This window comes from Sceloporus occidentalis, unplaced genomic scaffold, assembly GCF_023333645.1.
Source record: "Sceloporus occidentalis isolate IW3139 unplaced genomic scaffold, rSceOcc1.0.p SCAF_1, whole genome shotgun sequence".
Classification (NCBI taxonomy): Eukaryota; Metazoa; Chordata; class Lepidosauria; order Squamata; family Phrynosomatidae; genus Sceloporus; species Sceloporus occidentalis.
Window position 1 is genome coordinate 162,021,737 of NW_028316981.1, and position 24,040 is coordinate 162,045,776.

Here is a 24,040-nt window from a genome sequence, read left to right on the forward strand (position 1 = left end):
AAAGCGCTGAACACATCAGTGAGAACAAAGACTGTTGACTCATATTTCAACTATCTGAAAGAGCAAAATTAGGCTAGAATCGTTGAGTGAGCTTTTGAGATAAAAGTGGCATGATATTCTCTTACAGTATTTCACAGCCTTTCCACAGGATACTGTGTTGTTATTATTATTAATGGTAGTAGTAGTAGTAGTATTGGTTTTTTAGGAATGTGGATAATTTTATATAACATGAAATGTTAAAACTCCATAAAATTAAAGAGTTTTTTTTCAAATCCTAAAAATCAAGTTAGAGTTTTTTGTGTGGGATTTTTGCAACTTTTCTGGGTAATATTTTGAAGAGCAAGTAATCTTAATGAATAAGAAATCTGCACATTGACAACATTTTGCTTCTTTCTGGTACAGAATGTAAATTGCTTTGGTTGTATTTTGCTTGCCCCGAGAAGTTTTACTTGAGAAACTACACTGTTTTACTTGAGAGGGTTAATTCTGACTGACTGACTCCTTTTGTTCCATATTCACAGTTATCCACAATTGCATTTAACTCTCTCTTTGTATGCTTGCCAGTGCAAAAAAACCCATCCTCTCCCTAAATGAATACTGACTGAAAGACAATATTTTGGAGGGTAACTTCTACACTTATGTTTTAAATGTCTGTACTGTTCTGTTATGCTCCTTGAAGATGAAGCTTAATTAAGCCAGGAATGCAGATTACACCAGGGATCATAACTGAATTGAGTTACAAATTAATTAGTTTAAGAGTACCTATATTCCAGACGTTTTAAGGGGTAGTCTTGTGTGAGGGTGTCTCAGATGATATAAGATACTGAGGAGCTTTCTTTTGGTGACCAGAGTCCACTTCTAATATATGTATATGCGTACATGTACTTTGATGACTCCTGTTGACTTCTGGCTCCCCCATGAATTTCATAAGATATTCCTAGGCAAGGGATACTCAGAGGTGGTTTGCCATTGCCATCCTCTGATGCATAGCCCATAGCACTTGGTATTGATTGAAGATTCCCCACCTTAGTACAGGCATACCTCAAAGAAGCTAATTTTTACAGTCTTTTAATGCCTGCCCAGCCTCCGTTTTTTCTTTTTGTTGCTGCTGCTGCTACGTGCCTTCAAGTCTTCCCCAATTATGGCGACCCTAAGGTGAACCTATCATGGGGTTTTCTTGGCAAGATTTGTTCAGAGGAGGTTTGCCATTGCCTTCCTCTGAGGCTGAGAGCATGTGACTTGCCCAAGATCACCCAGTGGGTTTCATGGTCGAGCTGGGAATCGAACCTTGGTCTGCAGAGTCGCAGTCCAACAATCAAACGACCATGCCACGCTGGCTTCCTCTCTTTAGCTAGAAGTTTTTTTTTGGTTTTTAAAACCAGGATTGGCACTGGAGAATGGTGGAGTAGGAATAGAGAAACAGACTTTCAGGTTACTGCATATCTGCAGTAAATAATGCATAGCTTAAGCTGAGAAGGAGTTGATTCTGCAGGAGCCATGTGTGCCTGTTCATGATAGGCAAGGCAAACAACATTGCCTCCACTTCCTTACTAAGCACGCGTGAATAGCAAAACAGAGAAAAACAGAAAATCAGCCTAGCTCGCCAGCTGACCCCTTCCCTTGCATGTCACAAAAGAATAGATTTATAAGTTTGGCTACCAATATGAAAATCATAAGAAAAATGGAAGCTGATGAAAGGGGGCAAAAAAATAAATAAATCTCTGGATGCATTTTGAAAGGTGGCCTTCAGGTAATCTCTAAATTCGGCTCAAAATGTTTTTGTTTCCTTATGCAATGCTTAGACTTGGCCATTTCATTTTGCATGTGCATATTGTCAGTTTTTGATCAATATGCAGGGTGGCTGATAATGAATTGGGTGGCCTCTGTTTCTCCTTATGCACCCTTAGAGCCAAAAATTATAGAAGCCTGACAAGTGGGGCAGTAATGGCAATAAGAGGAAGAAATAGCAGCTCCCCCTTTGGTTTTGTCAGGAGAAGCATTTAAAACCTCAGAGGTGGCAGCCACTACTCACCTCTCCTACCACACACCTCTGTAAAAAAATCTAAATGGTTTTCTTTAACCTCTTTATTGGGAGAGTGGTGGAAAGGTCTCCCCCCCCCCCCCCCATGCTGCATTCTTCATTTGGGATGCTGGGGAATTCATCTGAAAATCCACAATTTTGCTGTAGGTCTATGAGGACCTGACAAAATGTCACAAAATGCTAAGCAAGCTTTCAGGTTCTCCAGAATTCTTCACTGATTGGGTTGTTGTTGAAAGCTGTACATGCAGATGGAAGAAAAAACTGATCAGTATTTAAAAACAGTGTTTGGGAGAAAATAGCTAACCTAATAGGACAGGATCCAGTATCTAGGTAGCTGAGGGAATGCCACCGAAAGGGTGACCCCAGTTTCTCAAAAAATACAAATCCAGCAGTTGTCCAGACCTGTGAGTTTTTCCAGACAAATTTCTTCTTGAGTCAAAAGACTTTATGTAAGCTATCTTGTCACTCTCTCTAACAATTTTTTTTTTTTGGCTAAGAAAAGACATGGAAGAAATGATGCTAAAACAAGGGAGGGGTGGAGTGGAACTTGACACTTGGAAATCACCCCCCCCCCCCCATATTTGTTTTATTTCAGACACAGCAGTTGCATAACAAAACCTTCACCTAGAAACACCCACTTGCTAGCCTTATGTGGAAACAGATTCCTTGGAAGGTAGAAACAGGCATGAAGGAAAGAAGGCAGTTTTACTTTTTAGCGAGAATTAATATTGTTTTTAGGTGGTATATTCTGTAAAAAGAAAAACCACACTGGATAGCATTACCTAGTGGTTCGAGAGAATTAAATATGTAAAAGCTCCTCATTTTGAGACAGTAGCAAATACTTTTTAAAATGGTTCCACTTTCCCTTTTAGTTCCTGTAAAAATATAACAATGATTTAGTATGATTTAGCAGATATTTCAAAGAAAATTTAGGCATGTTTGCCAGACAAGTGTCTGCTTTCAAATTTTCTATTTCCCTGATAATTTTATATATTTGTTTTAGTAATTTTTTCAAGCCATGGATGCTTGAATGCATGGATAAAGAATCTGTGGTTAAAGAGGGACAACTTTGTTTAGTTTAGTTGTACTAAAGGTTTCCTTCATCTAGAAAGGTGGTAAAGCTGGTCCAGACAGAGCCCCAACCAGAATGTTGCCTAACAGACTGTCAGGACTGAGTGATCAATGGTTCACTTAGTGCAATGGCTCCAGATCCCTTGCTGCTGAAAAGAGAAAAGGGTGCTGCTCACTTCCTTTTCTTCACCAGTCATGTCTGGAATCTCCCAGTGTTTCTCTTTATCTTCAGCATTTTGTGTCTGACTTGAATAACAGAATAAAACTCCATTTCACTTCACCCAAGTACATGCACTGGAAATGGCTCGTGCAGAAGGATTATGGGGTTGCTGCTGTAGAATTCACATATAGGGCACAAAGGGAGTCCTTTTTGGGGAACCACTCTGGGGTATCAACCACTTTGACCCAAGCTTGTTTAGACCCCCATTGCTTTCTATAATAACAAAAACAGTAGTGGCAGATATCCAGGATCTCTGTCAAGTAGTGAGGTTGGCTGCTTCCTTTAAGGAAATTACAGTCTGCCCGCCATATTTGCGGATTTGGTTATTCATAAATTTGATTAATATGTTCTCTCTAGAAATCTCTAGGTCTTCCAGCTCAACTTGTATGGTCAACATCCACTAAAAGTTGAGCCTGAGGACCTAGAGATTCCTAAAGAGAGAACACTTCCCTAGGCATTTGTTGGTCCTCCAGCGCAATTCTGTGGTCAACATCCAGCAGATATTGACCACAGACTTGCACTGGAGGACCTAGAGATTCCCAGAGAGGTGTTTTCTAAGGTATAAAACAATAGTGTTTTATTATTTGCAGGTTTTCCACTTTCACAGGGGTCTTGAACCCCTAACCCCAGCGAGTGTGGAGGGCTCACTGTACATTGTCTATGCAGTAAATAATGATCTGGCAAGAAACAGCATGCTCTAGTAGTGGTTTGAGTGTTGGACTGTGACTCTGGAGAACAGGTTCAAATCCTCACTCGGCCATGGAAACCCACTGAGTGACCTGAGGCAAGTCACAATCTCTCAGCCGGTGGTGAACAAATCTTGCAAAGACAACCCTGTGATAGGTTCACCTTAGGGTCACCATGTCAGAAACAGCTTGAAGGCATATGCACAATACAATCCTAAGCATGTTTATTCAGAAGTAAGCCTCACTGAGCTCAGTCAGTCTTGCTCCCTTGCAAAAATACTTAGGAGAGTAGCCTTTAAAATGTGACCACTTTATACTTATGAATATATTCCTCGGAAGGGGGAAATAACTGCAAAATTAAAGTAGGATACTCACTACCTTTTGAGAGAGAGAGAGACCCCCGGCTTACTGGAGTGTATGTATCAACTTTTATTTTATTTTTGAGGATAGGAAAGGAAAATAAAATTCTTGGCCAAAGAGGTTTGAGGGAGGAGGAAAGATTGGGGTTTTCCAGACTTCTCAGCTGGTGGGCGGGTGGGCTTTGAGCCCAGATAATTCAGTGAGGCTGAAACTAGTTTGTCGTTAATTTTAATTTTGGAGTGATAGACACAGCCTAAATTAGAAACCTGGATATGAACCCCAAAATACAACTCCAGTGGCACTCAAAATATCTGTGCCTCCTGAGAAACTGTTTAGTTTAGTATGGGATACCAGCACTGTTTGGTGGAAGTGTCATTCTGGTGCAAACCACACTCAAGTGTGAATGAATTGAAGCACATAGCTGTGTTAGCCTGGAAAATCAGTATATAAAGACATCTTGTAGCACCTTTGAGAATAACAAAGTTAGTGCTACAAGATCTCTTTTCATACTGAAGTGTGAATGGTATCATATGTACAGTGTACTCCAAATAACAAATAGGAGGCTCTCTGAAACGTCCCCCCCCATCTGAGTAGCAAAATAGCTTCTTTGTGGAAGTTCTCTTTACTCCTTTCTAAGTGTACAAATGGTGAGGGCCAGCATAGGGTAGTGGTTTGAGCAGACTCTGGAGAACAGGGTTCAAATCCCCACTCAGCCATGAAACCCACTGAGTGAACCTGGGCAAGTCACACTTTCATAGCCTCAGAGGATGGTAATTGCAAACCCTCTCTGAAGAAACTTGCTAAGAAAACTCTCATGATAGGTTCGTCTTAGGGTCACCTTAGGTTGGAAACAAACAACAAAATGTACAAAGCTGGGAATGTTAATGTGACCAAAGGATGTTTTTTTTTGGGGGGGGGGAGGTGAATGTGAGTTAAATATCCCTTGACCTTTATCTCCTAATCTGATTTTGTGTATTGATATATATAAATTGCCCTTCACCAGGGGACACATACCCAGGGTGTCCAGACCTCCTCCTTTTCCCAGCATATCCTCCATTTCAACCTCCTGTCCAGGAGGAATTTCAAAATGCCCTCCATTTTGAGCATGACTATGAAACATGAATTTATTTTTACATGAGTGTTTAGTTTTTATTTTGTCATGTCCTCCTTTTTTTTTCTTGAATACCCTACTTTTTGTGGTGCCTTGTCCTCCTTGGCAGTGAAGACATCTAGTCACCCTGAAGACAAGCAGTATCAAGAAAAATGATATAAAACTACCCTAAACTCCCACTACTAACATTGGGCTGTATAACCAATGAATGTGGTGAGCCACTGGGCATTTATTGTTATTATTATTATTATTAGCCTCCCTCATGAGGAGAGGACTTCTGCTTGTTTGTCTTCTGTTACTACTACTGCTACTACTACTATTATTAGTCTCCCTTATGAGGACTTGTCTTCTTGTTTGCCATCTGTTACTTACTTACTACTACTACTATTAGTCTCCCTCATGAGGACTCATTTTCTTGTTTGCCATATGTTATTTACTTACTACTACTACTACTATTAGTCTCCCTCATGAAGAAAGGACTTGTCTGCTTCTCTTCTATTATTATTATTACGAGAAGAGGACCCATCAGCTTGTTTGCCTTCTATTACTTCTACTACTACTACTGTTATTATTGGTCTCCCTCATGAGAGGACTTGTCTGCTTATTTGTCTATTATTATTATTAATACTATTATTATTATGTCTCTCCCTCATGAGGACTCTGCTTGTTTGCCTTCTATTACTACTACTACTACTACTACTACTATTATTATTATTGATCTCCCTCATGAGAGGACTCATCTGCATCTTTGCCTATTATTATTATTATTATGCCTCTCTCATGAGTAGAGCACTTGTCTGTTTCTTTTACTTCTGTTATTAGTCTCTCCATGAGGAGAGGAGCTATCTGCTTGTTTCCTTCTATTACTATTGTTTTTATTATTATTGGTCTCCCTCATAAAAGGACTTGTCTGCTTCTTTGCCTTCTATTATTATTAGTAGTAGTCTCACCATGAGGAGAGGACTTCTCTGATTGTTTTCTTCTATTACTACTACTACTACTACTATTACTACTACTACAATTATTATTATTGATCTCCCTCATGAGAGGACTCATCTGCAACTTTGCCTTCTATGATGATGATGCCTCTCCCTCCTGAGGAGAGAGCACTTATCTGCTCCTTTCCCTTCTATTATTATTATTGTTGTTGTTGTTGTTGTTCCTCTCATGAGGAGAGAACTGCTCAGTTTGTTTGCCTCCTATCCTCCTCCCCCATCATCATCATCATCATCATCATCATCATCGGAAGCAAAGAAGCAGAGAGAAGTCCCTTGATGAGGAGAGGGCCTGGGGGGCCTCTGGGGATGGCCCCAGCATTGAGGCTGGTGGGGGACGTGCCCCTCGGGAGGGAAGGAGGCAGGGAGGCAGGGAGGGAGAGGAGTCTCCCCCTCGTTGGGGCTGACGAGGCGGAGCCGAGGTTGGCGCCTTTCCCTCCTCCTCCTCCGCCCAACAATAGCAGCAGCAGCAGCAGCAGCAGCAGGGCCAGAGTTGGCCGGGTCTGGCGGGAGGATGCGCAAAGGCGCCGGGGCCTCCTCCTCCTCCTCCTCTCCCAGCTCCACCGCAGAGAGGGGCTCAGTGGGGCAGCTTCCCCGGCCAGGCCGCCCTCCTTCTCCCCGGGACGAAGGGGGTAAGGCTGAAGGGCATTGCATGTGTGTGTCTGTGGGGGGACTTGGGCTTGAAGGAGAATGGCTGACAGAGAGGAGGAGGCAGAGAGCAGGACGAGGGATTCTCTCTGGCAAAGCAAGGCTGAAAATGGAGGCCATGGGGAGCCATCTGGGGACCAGGATGCTGCTGCCTTGGTGTGTGTGGTTTGTGTGTTTCATGGGGGGACCACAAAACGTGAGGCAGCGACTCTGGGCATCCCTTGAGGAGGGGAGGGCTCCCCTTTCTGGACCTCCTGTTTAGGGTTGACTGAGGGGCATTTGTCCCTTGTGGGGTTTTTGTGGTTGTGAGTGTGTATGTGTGTGTGTGAGAAATGGAGTTGGGGAGAGACTCTGAAGGTGGTGAAGTGGGTGTGAAGGGGTTGGAGCATCAGTGGGGTGGAGGGTGAAAGGGGGCAAGGAAGGGAGATGTATGTTTGGGGAGATTGTGAGGGAACTATGGTCCCAAACACACTGCAGAAATAATCCAGTTCGAGACCGCTTTAACTGCCCTGGCTCAATGCTAGGGGATTCTGGGGACTGTAGTTTTGTCAGCCATTTAGCCTTCTCTGTAGGACAGCTTGGGGGCCACAATCAACTACAAAACCCAGGATTCCCTAGCACTGAGCCAGGGCAGTTAAAGCAGCCTCAAACTGGATTATTTCTGCAGTGTGTTTTGGACCTATGTGTCCCTAGACAATATTGGGATGTGTTTTTTTTTTTTGGGAGGGGACATTATAATGGACTGTCTGCTTCAATTGGATCTTGTATCCCTTGTGTTTTATTTGACATCCACCTCTGTGACTTTGGGATGTACTAAGAAGAGTGGGAAGGATATTAGTTGGAGTGAGGTTGCTGAGAGAGAGAGAGAGAGAGAGAGAAGGGGGAGGATGCTGGATATTTCAAGCACCATATTTTTTTTGTGGGTTTTTTGGTCTATGTGGCCATGTTCTAGAAGAGTTTCTTCCTGACGTTTCACCAGCATCTGTGGCTGGCATCCTTCTCTTCTAGAACATGGCCACATAGCCCAGAAAAACTCACAGAAAACTATAGATGCTGACCATGAAAGCCTTTGACTTTAGAGAGTTTATCACACAAGGGGAATTGGAAGCATAATCCAATGGCAATCTGAACACAATCATGGGGTTTAACGTTATTGTGTGATAACCCACTACATGCAAATTCGGGCAATGGGAAGTCAGTCCGAACGCAATCATGTGGTTTCACGTTATTGCGTGATAAACTGCCACATGCAAATTCAGGCAATGGCATGCTATTTTCAGGCAATGGGAAGCCAGTTTGAATGCAATGCGTATTCACGTAATTGCGCAAAACAGCGCCTTTAAGTGAATGCGTTTTGGCCCCACTTTCTTTTCATTCGAATTTAAGAGAAATTCCTCCCATTTCATAAACTCCTACATTTCAAGGACCCTTGCTTTTAGGACAGTTTTCCTTTTGGCTACAGCTGTTTCTCTTACTTTAAGGAGATTCAGCCCCCAACAGCCCTCCACATTTTTTGTGGGTTTTCCAGGCTATGAGACCATGTTCAAGAAGAATTTATTCCTGACATTTCACCATCAGCTATGGCTGGCATCTTCAGAGAAGATTCATATTCCTTTATATAGAGCTGTGAGAAGAGACGGGTAAGAAATAAAATTATTATTATTATTATTATTATTATTATTATTATATTCTCTGAAGATTCCAGCCACAGCAGATGGCAAAATGTCAGGAATAAACTCTTCTAGAGCACGACCTCATAGCCCGAAAAAGCCACAAAATACTATGGGTGCAGGCTGTGAAAGCCTTCGACTTCACATTAGCCCTCCAGATGTCTGCATTCCCTGCAGCTCCCAAGCTGGGGTTAGTCTCTTTGTGCTGAGCCATATGTAAACATTGGCATTACCCAGTGCTACACCTCAACCCCCCCCCCCCAAAAAAAAAAAATACCCCACTAGGAATGCAGCCAAGGAGACACAGTCCTCCCAGCACACTGCTGCTTTGAGTCGGCTGGGCGCCCTTGGCTGTGATCTCGCCTGGAGTATATCATGCTAGACCTTGGCACGGCTGGTATGTACGCAGGAATGTTTGCTTGGCGTGCAGCACCGGTTGCCCATGCTGAGGAGTCACTAAGGAAAGATGTGCAGCATGGGGGAGAGATGTGGGTCTCTTGTCTGCAAGGCATTCTGGGGGGCAGTCGTGTCACTAGGGTTGGTGCCACCCAGTGTGGTAACTCATGGTGTCACCCCCACCTCCATTGACCTCCTCCCATACTACACCCATTTTTTGTTGTTAACTGCCCTTGAGTCGATCTCGTCTCATGGCGACCCATACAGAATCCTTAGTAATGCTTTTTTGTACTTGCGTTACTCAAAAATCGTAATTCCCATATATCACTGAATCTAACGTGGCATAAACAACTGGCAAAATTAAAAATTATCTTTCAATTACAATATCATATACACAGAATAAATGTGTTTATATATACATGGTTTCATGTGATTAAAGTGAAAATCTGGTGAAATGTGATATTTTAAAAGATTTTTTTTAAAAAAGAATGTTTTAATTTAAAAAATTAAACCAAATTTTGACATTTTAAATTTTAATTTAAAAACAACAACAACCCAGGGGCCTCTCCTTTCTTCTCCCACTGATCCTCACCCCACTCACCCCATCTCTTCAGCATTTTAAAGAGATACAGGCAAATGCCACAGCCTGTTTCTGCCACAATACAAATGTTTTAGGAGCAGTGGTGTCACCCCTTCTTAGGGTATCACCTGGTATGGTCCGCATCCCCCATTAACACTATTGCTGGAGGGGGTTATCTTGGCAAGGGGAAATAGGGAGCACCCTTGCTTTGGAAGATTACGAGAGCCAGCCTTTCCACAGGAGAATCCTTTGTGCTGCTTATTGGAGCATCTCAAAGCAACCGTTGACCCAAACATCCCAACTGCCAGGTTTAATTAGACCCTCTGTGTGTGTGTCACCGAGGAAATCAAAGATGCAAGGCTACCACTGGAAAACTGTGGGATCAAGGTTTTCTCTCTCATGCCACCTTCATGCTGCAGTGGCTAGCCCATTGGTTCCAGTTCTTTTCTCAGAACTAAGAGGCCTTACCCAAAGAGGTTCAAGCTCTTCGGGGGCTATTTTGGAGCCGGATCTCAGTGTGGGAAGCAATGTAGCACTTAGTCCTGGAATGCATTAAGTAACCATCTAACTAAATCAATGTTTCCCAAACTGTGCTCTTTAAGGGAGTCTGGACTTCAGCTCCCAGAATCCCAGGCTATTGGCCAACAGAGCTGAGGCTTCTGGGAGATGAAGTCCAAAATCTCTTAAAGAGCACAGTTTGGAGACCACTGAACTAAATAAATGTCCAAGGTGTCAGAGCACACCTCTGAGTTACAATGTGAGCTAAGGTGCATTGCAATGGCAACACTATTGCCATAAAATATGTGTTAAAATAACTAAGATATGGTGTGAGTTCCTAAATTCATATAAGAGCTGAAGATGATGGGAGTTGGGTCTTGAAAAGGAAGATCTGAAGTACTCTGACCATATGTGGAATTTTTTTTTTCTTCATGACTAGATTACAGCAGATATTTCTAATAAATCTAGGTTTGGGGGCAGGGATGCTTTTTATGTGATAGGCAAGCAATCTAAGTCCTGGCAATCTTCCTTGCCCAAAAGAAGTATGCTGGGTAATTTTCTGTGCCTGTTGTGTGTGCTAGACTGCATTGTCTTCCTGGAGCTGAATGAAAACTAGAAATTTTCCTTCATAGTCCTTCCCAACCCTATTGGATATTTTTTTTTCCAGGGACATATATATAATCTAAACATTCTGGGTCCTGTTTCAAAGAACAGCAAACAAATGGTGTATTCATGTGTAATTTATAACATATTTTTAATTTGCTTCCCCAGAAAGGGAGGAGAAAAAGGAAAAACATAGGATATATTTATAGGTTAAGCCAGGGGTAGGCAAACTTTTTGGGCCGGGGGCCGGGTTGCTGTCCCTCAGGCGAGTGGGGGGCTGAAGCTTCCACCCTCCGGGGGCGGGGCCGCATGCTGGGGGTGGAGCTTCCATCCTCCAGGGCGGGGCCGCATGCCGGGGGTGGAGCTTCCACCCTCAGGGGCGGGGCCACGTGCCGGGGGTGGAGTTTCACCCTCCGGGGGCCAGGCCTCCCCATCTTCGCAGGCCCCTGGCGGGGCCCCAGGCCCTGTCAGAGGCCGGCAAAAAAGCCTCTTGGAGGACCCCAGTGACGGCACTGGGCCTCCTGGAGGCCCGCTGCCGCCGCTGGAGCCCTGTTGGAGGGCGCCACCGACGGCATCGGGCCTCCAGGAGGCCCGCTGCCGTTGCCGGGGCCCTCGAACAGGGCTCCAACGGCTTCAGCGGGCCTTCCAGAGGCCCGATGCGGCTGTCAGAGCCCTCTTTGAGGGCACCAGCGACGGCATCGGGCCTCCAGGAGGCCCAGGGCCCTCGCCAGGGCCTTCGAACAGGGCTCCGATGGCTTCAGCGGGCCTTCCAGAGGCCCGATGCGGCCGTCGGAGCCCTCTTCAAGGGCTCCCTCGGTTGCATCGGGCCTCCTGGAGGCCGAAGTCTCGTGCGACCTTGTTTGAGGTTGCGCGAGACTTCGCCTCTGGGCGCTGCCATTTTGGGCGAAAAAATGGCGCTGAACTCTCGCGCAACCTCAAAGAAGGTCGCGCGAGAGTTCGGCGCCATTTTGGGCGAAAAATGGCGGCGCCCAGAGCGGCTTTTTGCCACTATGGGCGCCGTTATTTTTTCACGTGGCGGCGGCAACTGCCCCCAGGGGCCGCAACGAAGGCCTCCAGTGGCCGGATCCGGCCCGCGGGCCGGAGGTTGCCAACCCCTGGGTTAAGCATAGACATTAATTATGAGCTGATCATATGTCCAAAACGATCTTCATCTGAAGTTTGCGTTTATAAGATACACGTCCAAGGGTGGAAGACATAATACGTGTGTGTGTGTGTGTGTGTGTGTGTGTGTAGTGCATATGGATTTTCTAGTCATACGTGAACTATCATAGAAGATTAAACTTTACATTGTCTATATGCTATGGACATCTTTCCTGGCTGTCCTCTATCACCACCCCAGTACTTTTTTCCTAGCTAGTTTCAAGGAGTTCTGGAAAGCTTTTCCAGTTCCTTAGAACATGATGGAACCGAAAGGGATATAGGCTTCTATGCATCATCCTCTATCCCGATTGACTGTACCTATTACACAGTTTAAATATTTGAAGGGGTGTCATATTGAGGGTGGAGCAAGCTTGTTTTCTCTTGCTCCAGAGACTAAGGCAGTGGATTCAAACTACGGGAAAAGAGATTTTACCTCAACATTAGGAAGACCTTCCTGACAGTAAGAGCTGATCGACAGTGGAAGACGCTCCCTCAGAGAGTGGTGGAGTTTCCTTCTTTGGAGGGTTTTAAACAGAGGCTGGATGTCCATCTGTTGGGGGTGCTTTGATTGTGTCTTCCTGCATTGCAGAAGGGCATTGGAGTGAATGGCCCTTGGGGTCTCTTTCAACTCTATGATTCTATGATTAGGTTCTTACACTGTGATTATATTTTCTCTGGGTTCCTTGTAATGAAACAAACCGTGAAGTTAGCTCATTGTTGTTGGGTATTGCCTTCAAGTCGTTTCTGACTTATTGCAACCCTAAGGTTTTCTGCAGCTAAGAGGGTGTGTGACTCACCCATGGTCACCCAATAGGTTTCCATGGCCAAGTGGGGAATTAAACCACTATCTCCAAACTACTATGCCATGCTAGCTTTTTAGCCTGTTGGAGAGGCAGTTAATTAGGAGGGGTTGCTAATACCGCTGAGGACAGGATCAGAATTCAAAATGATCTTAACAGATTAGAAAGATGGGCCAAAACTAACAAAATGATTTTCAACAGGGAGAAATTTAAGATACTACACTTGGGCAGTAAAAATAAGATGCACAGTTATAGAATGAGTGACACATGGCTTGATGGCATACATGCGAAAAGGATCTAGGAGTCTTAGTGGACCACAGGCTGAAGATGAGTCAGGAATGTGATGCAGCAGCTAAGCAAGCCAATGCAATTCTTGGCTGTATCAGTAGAAGTATAGTGTTTAGATTAAGGGAAGGCATAGTACCACTCTATTCTGCTCTGGTCATTTGTCACCTGGAATATTGTGTCCAGTTCTGGGCTCCACAATTGAAAAAGGATGTTGACAAGCTGGAGTGTGTCCAGGGGAGGGCAACCAAAATGGGGGAAAGAACTGGAAACCATACTCTATGAGGAGCAACTTAAAGAACTGGGTATATAGCCTGGCGAAGAGGTTAAGGGATGACATGATAATCATATTTAAATATTTGAAGGGTGTGACATTGAGGATGGAGCAAGGTTGTTTTCTGCTTCTCCGGGGACTAGTCCACAGAGCAGTGGATTTAAGCTACATGAAAAGAGATTCTACCTTTAGGTTTAGCTTTAGATTAGGAAGACCCTCCCGTGGTAAGAGCTATTTGACAGTGGAAGACGCTGACTCAGAGCATGGTGGAGTCTTCTTCGGAGATTTTCAGACAGAGGCTGGATGGCCGTCTGTTGGGGTGTGTGTGTGTGTGTTTGATTGTGTCTTTCTGCAAGGCAGGGGCTTGGGTTGGATGGCCCTTGTGGTCTCTTCCAACTCTGAGTCTAGGTTATGGGCCATAGGATGATCCAAATAAAAAACAGTGAATGCAAGAGACATTGGTGAGTCGTTGTCCACATTTTTTGGTGGTGGTAAAAACAGGAGTAATGCATGTGTCCTGGAATGAGTTCTGGAGGAAAACATTATGCTAGTTTTCAACATGCCTGTGGAGAGAGGGTGGTGGAAGAAAGAACAAGCTAAAATGACTGGGCCTGGTTGCTAGCTCTTGTGATATTCAATAGGTACTCATTACTCCATGATTTTCTGAGTAATTTTTGTTAGTTTGTAACATGTTCTGAATGCTTGCAAGGAAAAAAGTAAGATGAAGGGTGAACATGTGCATTCTCAGGTTGTATTCCAACTTATGGACATCTTGAGGCAGGGCTGATTTTTTTGTTTTGTTCTGGGGTTGTGTGTTTTTTGTTTTTTTGGTTTTTTTTTGCAAGATTTGTTCAGCCTTTGCTTTCCTCTGAGGCTGAGAGAGTATGACTTGCCCAAGGTCACCCAGAGGGTTCCATGGCTGAGCAGGGATTTGAACCCTGGTCTCCAGAGTCATAGTCCAACGCTCAAACCACTACACCACATATACATTTGTATAAATATATTTGTTCATATTTAAAATACAGATTTTTTTTTAAAAAAAGACATATATATTCCTTGATGTGCTAGGGCAGGTGTGGGCAACATCAGTGCTACAGGGACAACAAGGAGTATTGATAACATGTGGCAGGGGTTAGAGTAGATGGCCCTTGCAGTACCTTCCAACTCTTGTGATTCTACGAGAACTATATTTTTGCCTGCCAATGCTCTACAATGCTCTACTGGAGTACTGCTCGTACTCTCCTATAACCTAACTGAAATTGGAAGTGCCCAGGCATGCATTTCTATTTTTTTATTTTTGGCTTTTAGAGTGGTGTCAGGTCTGTGGGAGCCCTCCAATGATAAACACAAAACACCACTCTGGGAGGCCTCTAAAAATGACATAAAAGGAGTTTTTAAAACAAGGCACCTTGGAGCTCATAGTATCATCTTGCCCACCTGTGAACTGGGGGTGGGGAGCAGGACTGATGGCAAATGAAGTATACAGAGGGAGAGAGAGAGAGAGAGATGTACATATGTAAAACCAAACTGCAAACTTGGGTTTGTTCTGCAGGAGCAGTGAAGAATCCCTTGTCTGTCTTCAAAACATCACTTTACCAATCTAAAATGTAAAAAGAATATTGTGATCTCTAGCTGATCCCAAAGTAGGTCCATTCAAGAGTTTAGAAATCCTAAAGACCAGAAGCCTGTCTGCCTGGACATGCTCCCTATAAAGAAACTGCTCATGTTGAAGAAGAAAGTTTATAATATTGTGGGCATCAGTTTGGCATTGAATCTTTCTTGCTCCCAATAGTTTACTTTTTCCTGCCCCTAGATATCATGTACAAATGTCTTCCCACTAACTAGATCATGGCATAAACCTGTTGCAAAGCTGAAGTCTTTCCATTCAGAAGATAGAATACTGTATTTAGGTGGGCTAAGTCTGCAAAAGGAGGTTCTGATTTAATAGGGAGAATATAGCCAGGTCTTGATAAACTCCACTGAGAGTGCAATCAAATTCTACAGGACTAGAGGAAGCTGTGTTAGACTAAGAAATAAGTTATGTTCCAGGCATCTCAGTTCCGTTGCTTGACTTCCAAGGAGCAATAGATACGACATAGTTTCCCACTGTCTTCAAATTCTTGACGTGCTTATGCTTCTCTTAACAAGAAAAGTTGAGAACTGTTTTTCTTAACAAATGTAATCCGGTCTTCTGCAAGCAAACACATATTTACTAGCCTGGTCCACTTTCACTATTGTCCTAGCCTGGAGCTTCATTCAGGGGAATTTCTCCCCTGAAATGATTATTGGTATCTTTGCTTTTCTTGTATTTCTTTCCCACCTTTCCTCCTGGGAGTTTGAGATGGCTTACAGTTTCTTCTGTATTTCTGTATTTCTATTTTTGTTTATTCTTTTGGCAGTCTTGCGAGTGACTGACCCAGTATCACTCAATGAGCTTCCATAGCTGGGTGATGATTTGCAACTAGAGTTTTCTTGGTCAAAGCCTCCCATTGTACTCACTGTGCTACGCTGATCTTCCATAAAGAACCTTGGTCACTTTATAAATTAACAGCATTATTCTGTGTAAGAATTTATGTGAAACCCTGCAGGTTGATCCCTTACAAGTGATGGACTTGCTTTCCTGCTCTTCTAGGTGGCAATGGGGACAGATGCTCCCTTATTTCCTACTTGGATTGAACCATTTATGAGCTCTACTGTTTCTCATTTGATTGGACATGTTTACGTAAAGGAAAAGAGGTGAGGGAGAAAGGAAAACAAAAAAAATTCACCAGCAAATTCTGGATTCCGTATGTTATGATAACATACTTAATTTCAGATTTCATTTTGTATAGCCCTCCTGCCATTCTCCAACTTTTGTCCTGGTTGCAGCAAAGCCACAGCTAATGCCAAATGAACACATTGTTCATGCATAGGGAAGCCATTGAAATCCACAGACACCTAGACAACTTCAACTGGAAAGAAGAAACCCTTAAAGTAAACAAAGTTTGGCTACCAGTCCCGAAAAAGATCAAAATCAAGACCCAGCACATGCAAATGAAAACCACAGCCACATAGCCAGAAAACCCCACAAAAACTATGAACACATTATCTCCAGTCTAGTTTTGTGGCTATCTTCATAGACATCCTGTGGAGCTAGTTTGCTGTTCTTAAGAGTTGGGAAGGTCCCGTTCACTTAGTTGCTGGGAGTGCTAGAAATTCTTTGCTGGTATCTAGCAGTATTAGAGTGTAACAAAGCTTTTCTGAATGGGGTTTTGTGGGTTTTTACAGCCTCCTCCTCCGCCCCCTCGCCCTCAGGCTTCGCGCCCGCCCGCAGCATAGAGGAGGCAAAGGCGGACGGAGCCAGTGCCTCTTGCGCGTGGGCGCGCGGGCAGGAGGAGAACGGGCAGAGGAGGCGGGGTAAGGTGGCGCGCCCGCGCGCAAGAGGCGCTGGCTCCGTCTGCCTTTGCCTCCCCGCGCGGCCGCGCCACTCACCTCCTCCACCCCCTCTTTTCCAGGCCGCGCGGCCGCGTGGAGGAGGCGAAGCTGGAGGCGGTTCGCCTCCTGCGCACAGCCGCGCGCCACCCTCCTCCTCCGCCCCAGCCCCCAGGCGAATGGAGGAGGGGGAGAAGGAGGAGGAGGAGGGGGAGGAAAAGGAGGAGGGGAAGGAGGTGGTGAGTGAGTGGCCAGAGAGGCCTCAAGGTGGTTTTTTTTTTGGGGGGGGGTGTGCTTTTAATGCTAACAAGTCTCCCTTACTTTGTCAGTGATAGTGTAGTGGTGATGATGATGATGAAGATGATATGAGTGGGTCAGCTTGAGAGGCATGCATGCACTGTTTCAGAAGCTGAGAGAGTGTGACTTTCCAAAGTGCCTTTTCTGTGTGATTTTGGTTCTGAGGCAAGGCCAATGTAAATTGCTGTGATTTTTACAAACTCATGCACAGTGAAGAAAAACCAAAGCCCCTTGACTCACACTTCTGAGAAGTACACTGGGTGCAAGAACGGTGAAACCACCTTGACATGTTCAATATGCATAGCCATGTTAAACCATGCTAAGTGTTAAACCCAAGGGGTTTGGTTATGGAATAAGCCTCTGATGCAAGAGGCCATGTTCAGTAAAGCCATGTGAAATGCCCAAATGTGCTGTTGTGTGTGTTTTGGAATGGAGGTCGGGGGTGTTTTGCCAGAAAGGGAAGTCCATTTCTGACATCTGTCTAGAAATAATGCCCAAATGTCCTCCATTTTGATCATGCCTAAGAAACAGGCATTTAGATTAACATTTAAAAAAAAAACCCATCAATTTTTTCGTGTGTCCTCCATTTTTAAAAATGTGTCCTACATTTGAAAAATTTCCCCTACATTTGTCCTACATTTGTCCCGGTTTGGAGGTCCTGACTTATGGCAACCCTAGTTGTAACTGATATGTTTTTAACTGATGTTGTTTATGTGTTAATTGTTCACTGCCTCGATCCATGGGGAGAGGCTGGTAAGAAATAAAACAACAACAACAACTTTCAAATGTGGGATATAGTAGCCAGAGTATTACATTTAGATCCAGGAAAATTGGATGCAGCTTCTAACTCAGCTAAAGCTCATTTTGGACCATGTTGAAATTTGGGGTAGACGTTACTACTCTGATTCCCATGAAGCAAGGACAGGATTTCAAAACAATACAATGACCACCAAATTCTTCTGAATTAGATGCAGGCACCTCACTGGTAGTGTTAAGCAAGACCTATAGTATGTTAGGGTCAGCTGCAGCTAAAGTAAAGGGGTCATTAGTAATAAGTCTGTGAACCTCTCTTAAGAAAATCCTAATAGAGTTCGTATTCTATTGAACTGAAAATTATCTGCTCTGGCATACTCTGTTAGGAGTGTGGACTTTTTGGTGGCCGAAATGTTTTTGGACTACAACTCCTCAGTCCCTTAACATTGGTTGTCAGTTGGAGCTCTGGAGCATTAAAGTCTAAAACATCTGGAGCACCAAAGGTTCCCCAGCCCTGTTCCATAATCTTGTATATTGAAGAGACCTATGGATCCTACCTTTCCATGCCTATATAAACTTTTCTTGGGGCTTCAAGTAAGCATGCCGTAAACATTGCCTTATTGAATTGCATTGTCAATCCACCTTGCCCATGATTCTGCATCTTTAAAGGTTAGATGGAGCAGATGTCCTTGAGAAGTATGCATATGAACATGACGAGAGATGATAGTCCCTTGGTGTGTGTTTTTCACTATTTTAGGAATCCGGCTCCTGACCCTTGATGCTCTGTCATTAGTCATTGTGATTATTAGCCACCAATAGTCCTCTTCTCCATGAATTCATCCATTAAAAAACCCATCTGTGCGATACTATGACTGGGACTCCCGAGGTCTCTAGTTGTTCCCCCAGGAGATGGAGGGACGGGGCTTGTCTCAGAGACAAGAGAAACTCCTTTTGAGGTTGTGGAAGGCTAGGCTAAATGGCTTTCTATTGCTCTTCTCCCAGTGGCATTTCTTTTTTAATTCAGGCAGGCCTTGACAACTAACTGGTCACCAAAGAAGGGAGTTTTATGAATTGGTAGTGTGGTCTTAGTTATGTGTTTTAAAATAGCCCTTTAATTCAGTAATATTTTAACATTATAATTTGTTCAATTGTGTTGTATTTTAACATAATCACTATATGAGTGTTTTTAGATATACATTTTTCTAAATCTTCTTGCGAGCTGCCTTGAGGCCTAGTATTGAGAGAAAGGTGAGATGTAAAATAAGAAACTGTATTGGGGTCCGTACACAGTTCCATAATACTTGAGAAGCATTTTTCCTCTTTGCACTTTTTAAACTTCAGTGTAGCAGTTTGCAGAAAGTGAAGTTAAAGAGTGGCGAGGGGGAAGTTCTTGGAGGAAAAGAAACACACTGGAGAGGCCCTTCTGCTAAAAATATACTTCACTAGTTTTCTGGGCCTTCCACGTCTCCTCCTGAGTTCTCAACATGCCTCTTTAAGATGACAGTTCCTAGCTGGGTATCATGGCTCCATGTCCAACACTGAATCTTGGTAAAGGTGACATTGAACCTTTCCCCCCTAATCTTGAACTTCATTTATTTTTCAGGTGAAACCAACTAAAGACGGTGTGGAGATTTGGCCTGCAATAGTGTCTACTTCCTGATCTTTTGTTAAAGCTAAGGCAAAAGGTAATGGAGACAGGGATATTTCATTGTTTGCAACATAAAAATCCATACAGATCCACCTGCATTCACCACAAGATTGCTATATTTCCCCTGAGGAACTTATACTGAAATAAATGGAAGGTTTGCTGGGTTTGTATGAGAAAATCTTGTTTGTGATATGATCTGTTTTCCACACAGCTGAAAACCTCCCATCTCTGGTGACTGTTTCCCTTTGCCTTATGCACCAACTCCTCAGTGGTTCACTCAGGTTGATGTTCAAGGCCCTGAGATCCAGGGTTACAGCACAGAACCAATGGCCTGTTACAGCCTGCCAAAATAAAGCTGCTTCGGGTCTCTTTGGAGGTATGCTATTTAAATGATGCATGGGCCCTAAGAGTCCGGAGGTCATGCCAAAGCCACACTCCATTCCTAAGCACTGGAGTGCAGCTTTGGTGCAGCTTCCAGATTCTTAGGATGCATGCATCATTTAAACAGCATACTTCCAAAGAGACCCGAAGCAGCTTTATTTTGGCAGTCTGTAACAGGCCAATGTCTTTTGATTGATCTTATAGTGATTTGCAGTTGATCTCAAAGGATTTCTGGTTCTTGGTTGTTCTAATGCTAGAAACAAATTCCTAGGCTGAGATATATTCAGATGTGCCTGGTTCTTTAATTAAAGTGTATGCCCATCTTTCTTTCTAAGACACTCCTTTGCATTTGCAGAAGGTGTATCTGAGGGTTCTAACAACAAAGAAAGTAGATATTTCAGGCTTGAACTTGTCCACCTGATAAAAGTGAGAGAGGACCAGAAGGTAGTGTAGATTGTGGGCTGAGTGACCTGTTGGTGACATATGCTCATGTAATCTAGGTTACTGAAAGGCTGTGAAAGACATTCACCTGCTGAAAAGCTGCCTTGTGGATGTTTATGCAGTCCGACGAGCATGATACAGGACTGAGCTCTACTTTCTCAAGTGTATTTGTGAGCAGTTTAGCTGTTTAGACCTGAATCTGGTGAATAGGTGAAAGTTTATAAGCATGCTGGGGATGAGGACTTGCGGATGGGCAGCAGCTTAAAACTATTACCTTCTCCTGAGTGATGTGGAGAATGTGAATATGTGAAGCTGCTTTAAACAGAAGCAGATTGTTAGTCCACCTGGCTCTTTACAGTCTCCTCTGACAGTTTGAAATGGTCTTGCTACCATTTATTGGCTTTATTAATGAAGACGAAGGGGACAAAGAAGGATCCTCGAGAGCACATGGACATCATTGGCACAAAGTACTCTGATGAAGTGACCTGTTATACAGATGAGCCAACAGCTGCATTTTGATTCTTGGTGTCACTCATTTTTGAGTTATGCCTTTCTTCAGCAATTACTTTAGACAGAGACGTAACTGTATATGAAGTATCATTTTTCTGGATTGTATATTTTAATTCACCTTGTTATTGTGATAGTATTTCATAATAAAAATTGAATAATAATAATAATATTGCTGTTTTCTCCCAGAAAGCCAGTGAAGCCATTCACATGTAAAATAAAACCTTAAAAGCTAAATAGCATTAATAAAACCATGAAATACATATCACACTATATATCTTTAACAGCTAAGTTCTGGAGATGTGTCTTAGCATGTTTCTTGAAAGCAGTGAGCACAAAGATCAATTGTAGCTCCAAAGAAAGTGCTTTTCACAAATTGGGAATAGCACAGTGTGCCTGGTAGGTGCAGGTCTCCATGGGTAGTACTATCCTAGAGAAGGCCTTTCCTGCAGATCTTAATTGCTGACCAGTTTCATAGACAGGCCTTTCCTTAAATAGCCAGGCCCTTTTAGGGCTCTGAAGGTTAAAAGCAACAACTTGAACTGAGTCTGAAAAATAACTGATAACCAAGGTTGCTCATTCAGTGTCGGTGTAATATGTTACTGATATTTTGTACCAGTTATCTGCATAACTATTGCATTTTTCACCAACTGAAGCTTCTGGACTCTCTTCAAGAGTAACTCTACAATGTGTAGCAGTAGTCGAAACGTGATCCTATCAACACAGAGCTAATAGCTGCCAAATCAGATTGACTCAAGTTAGTTTTTTCATCTGATTTACAGATAGTGGGGAACTGCAAACAAGAAAGGTTTTTAAAACTCTCTTCAGGAAAAGGTTTGCAGGTTTCTGAGTGATCTTTGAGTTACTAATATACTGTTCTTCCTAATAAAACTAACTGGGTTATACTGTCAACCCTAATCCTAACCCTGGGACTGATGTCTTTCTTCATTCCTGACCCACAAGGGCAGCAGTAGGAAGGAGATTAGGCAACTCTCACTTAACCCTAAATGGGAGACACTGTATTAGAGAGAGCTGATGTTTAAGTGGAGTGGGCACCCTTATGTATGGCATCCTGTGTAACAAGATTAAATTCTTTGGCACTGTGTTTCCCAAACTTGGCTCATCGAATGTTGTTGACTGTGATTTAAAAGTTACATTAATCTCAACTAGAGCAGACATGTTGAATGAGTGGAATTATATTTATGTGTTAACTCACCATTTAACAATTGATTCAGTAGGCGTACTCTCACTGGGACTAACAAATAGGATACAGGTGTACAAGTCCCATAATCCTTGAACATTGTCCAAAAATATTTGAGGATCCATGGTTCTGAATGCCTGCCTTAAAGGAAAAAGAAGGCAAAAATGTGACTAATGTAAGTAAATAAGCTGGCATTGACTTTCCCTCTGTTTTGCAATTCTTAGCAGCTGAACATAGGGGCTCAGGTGTCTTTACTCTCTGTGTGGTGTTGGACAGAAACTCAGTAGAAGCAGCTTTGCCCATGTGGGAGATGCTGTGAGGGAACAAGCTGGGCTTGTTGAATTTTTGCCCACCATCCATCTCTGAAAGGTTTGAAGTCTCTGTCAGAAAGACTCTTCCAACTCATCTGTTGTTGGGGAGCACCATTTCTGTAGGTAGCACTGTGGGAGCTCATAACTGGTAGGCATCTACTCCTATGTCAGGGCAGTAATGTTTTCTTTGCTTGAAGAAAGAAAACTCTGTTCTTTTTGTTCAAAGGAAATGATGTCTGAAACCAAGCTACCGGGTGAGACGAAGCCAGAAGGCGGTGGTGGTGAGTCAATGACAACCCAGGAGCTTCTTCAAAGACTCCGTGAGCTGGAGGTACATGTTTTGTTCTTGCCTCTTTTGCTAAAGGGTTCCACTTTCTCCCCAGTAGACCTGAGTACAGTCCGCCCGCGCTGTACGTGACTCGCCATATGCGGCTTTGAGCTTACATGGATTGTGACCAGCGAGGGACAAAATGGTGCGGGCACTGCAGGCGTGTGCTGCCATTCAAATGAATGGGATTCCATCATACGCGAAATTTGCCTTATGCAGGGTGAGTGGGTCCAGAACAGATCCCCCGCATATGGCAAGGATGGACTGTACATGCAATTGAAGGACTGATGAAAGTAATGCTGTGAGACCTTATCAGAACTTTCTTTCTGTCTTTGCTGTCCTGTTCCTAGCTTCATTTGCCACCACACATTGGTGCAGTGGCAATGGCATAAGCCACTCTCCAGCACTTTACTTTTAAACAGGTTAAGCAAGAAACTTCTGAGAAATGTAGTTCAGCTTCCAACCAAGCATACTCTCCCAGCACACCTTGTTTTAAAATAGGCATGGGATTTCATGCAGTCCTCCAGATGTTGTAGGACTGTACTTCACAGCATTCTTCACCATTAGCTGAATGACGGGCTGGAGTTGCAATCTAACATCATTTGGAGGGTCACTGGATTCCCGTCCCCATTATAAATTGTAGCTCATTGATGGGTTTGCAGGAGAAAACGCACCTTGTCTCAGCCCCTGGAAGTTGCCCACGCCTGGTTAGAATTGATTGTAGAAGAGATGTCAGTGGCACCCTCTTGCTGAAGATGGGGGAAGAAGCCTAGAGGCCCACAAAAACCTGGATCCCAAACCAGACCCCTTGCTGTTGTGAGGCAGGATCATCTATTCCAAAAGCCTTAAATATCACCCGGCTGGCTGACTCAGAGTCCAGAGCCTTGTGTGTATGACTCAATATGAGTAAGTCATACCATGTGAAGATGTCTTCTATCTTGTGCTGGCATGACTGAGCTTACATAGAAGTCCTTTGCACAGGCTCTTTGATACTCTGAGATCATGAGCAGATATGTCATTTGGGCCTGCCTGGGGAGGTGGGAAGGGGGTGGATTCACAGCACTTGTTTCTGAAGACTTAGTGGCCCACTGAAGTAGAACGCGGTTTGTTTGTTGTGTGCCTTTAGGTTGTTTCCAAGTTATGGTGACCCTAAGGCAAACCTATAATGGGGTTTTCTGTGTCTGAAAGTGGGTGATTAATCCAAGGTCACTAGTGGGTTTTCATGGCTGAGTGGGGAATTGAACTCTGGTTTTGAGGGTCCTAGTCAAGTGCTCAAAGCAGTACACCAAGTACAGTGAGCCCATTTTTACGTGGGGGATCCGTTCCGGACCTCCCTGCTTAAAAAAACCCCACGTATGCTTGA

At 43.7% G+C, this 24,040-nt stretch overlaps 1 protein-coding gene across 8 annotated transcripts in view; it reads left to right on the plus strand.

The window, feature by feature from the left end:
- NCKAP5L (NCK associated protein 5 like) overlaps window positions 1–24,040 on the plus strand; it is a 75,690-nt gene that overhangs the window by 36,265 nt on the left and 15,385 nt on the right. For 6 of the 8 annotated variants that reach the window (XM_089480071.1, XM_089480053.1, XM_089480042.1 and 3 more), the window contains 2 exons: window positions 19,464–19,545; window positions 22,576–22,680. In XM_089480071.1, coding sequence (XP_089336197.1) covers window positions 22,579–22,680 — 102 coding nt within the window. In that variant the 5' untranslated portion in view covers window positions 19,464–19,545; window positions 22,576–22,578. Of the gene's footprint in view, window positions 1–7,030; window positions 7,117–19,463; window positions 19,546–21,600; window positions 21,672–22,575; window positions 22,681–24,040 lie in introns of those variants that run through there. The other 2 variants (XM_089480063.1, XM_089480088.1) reach the window with 2 other exon arrangements.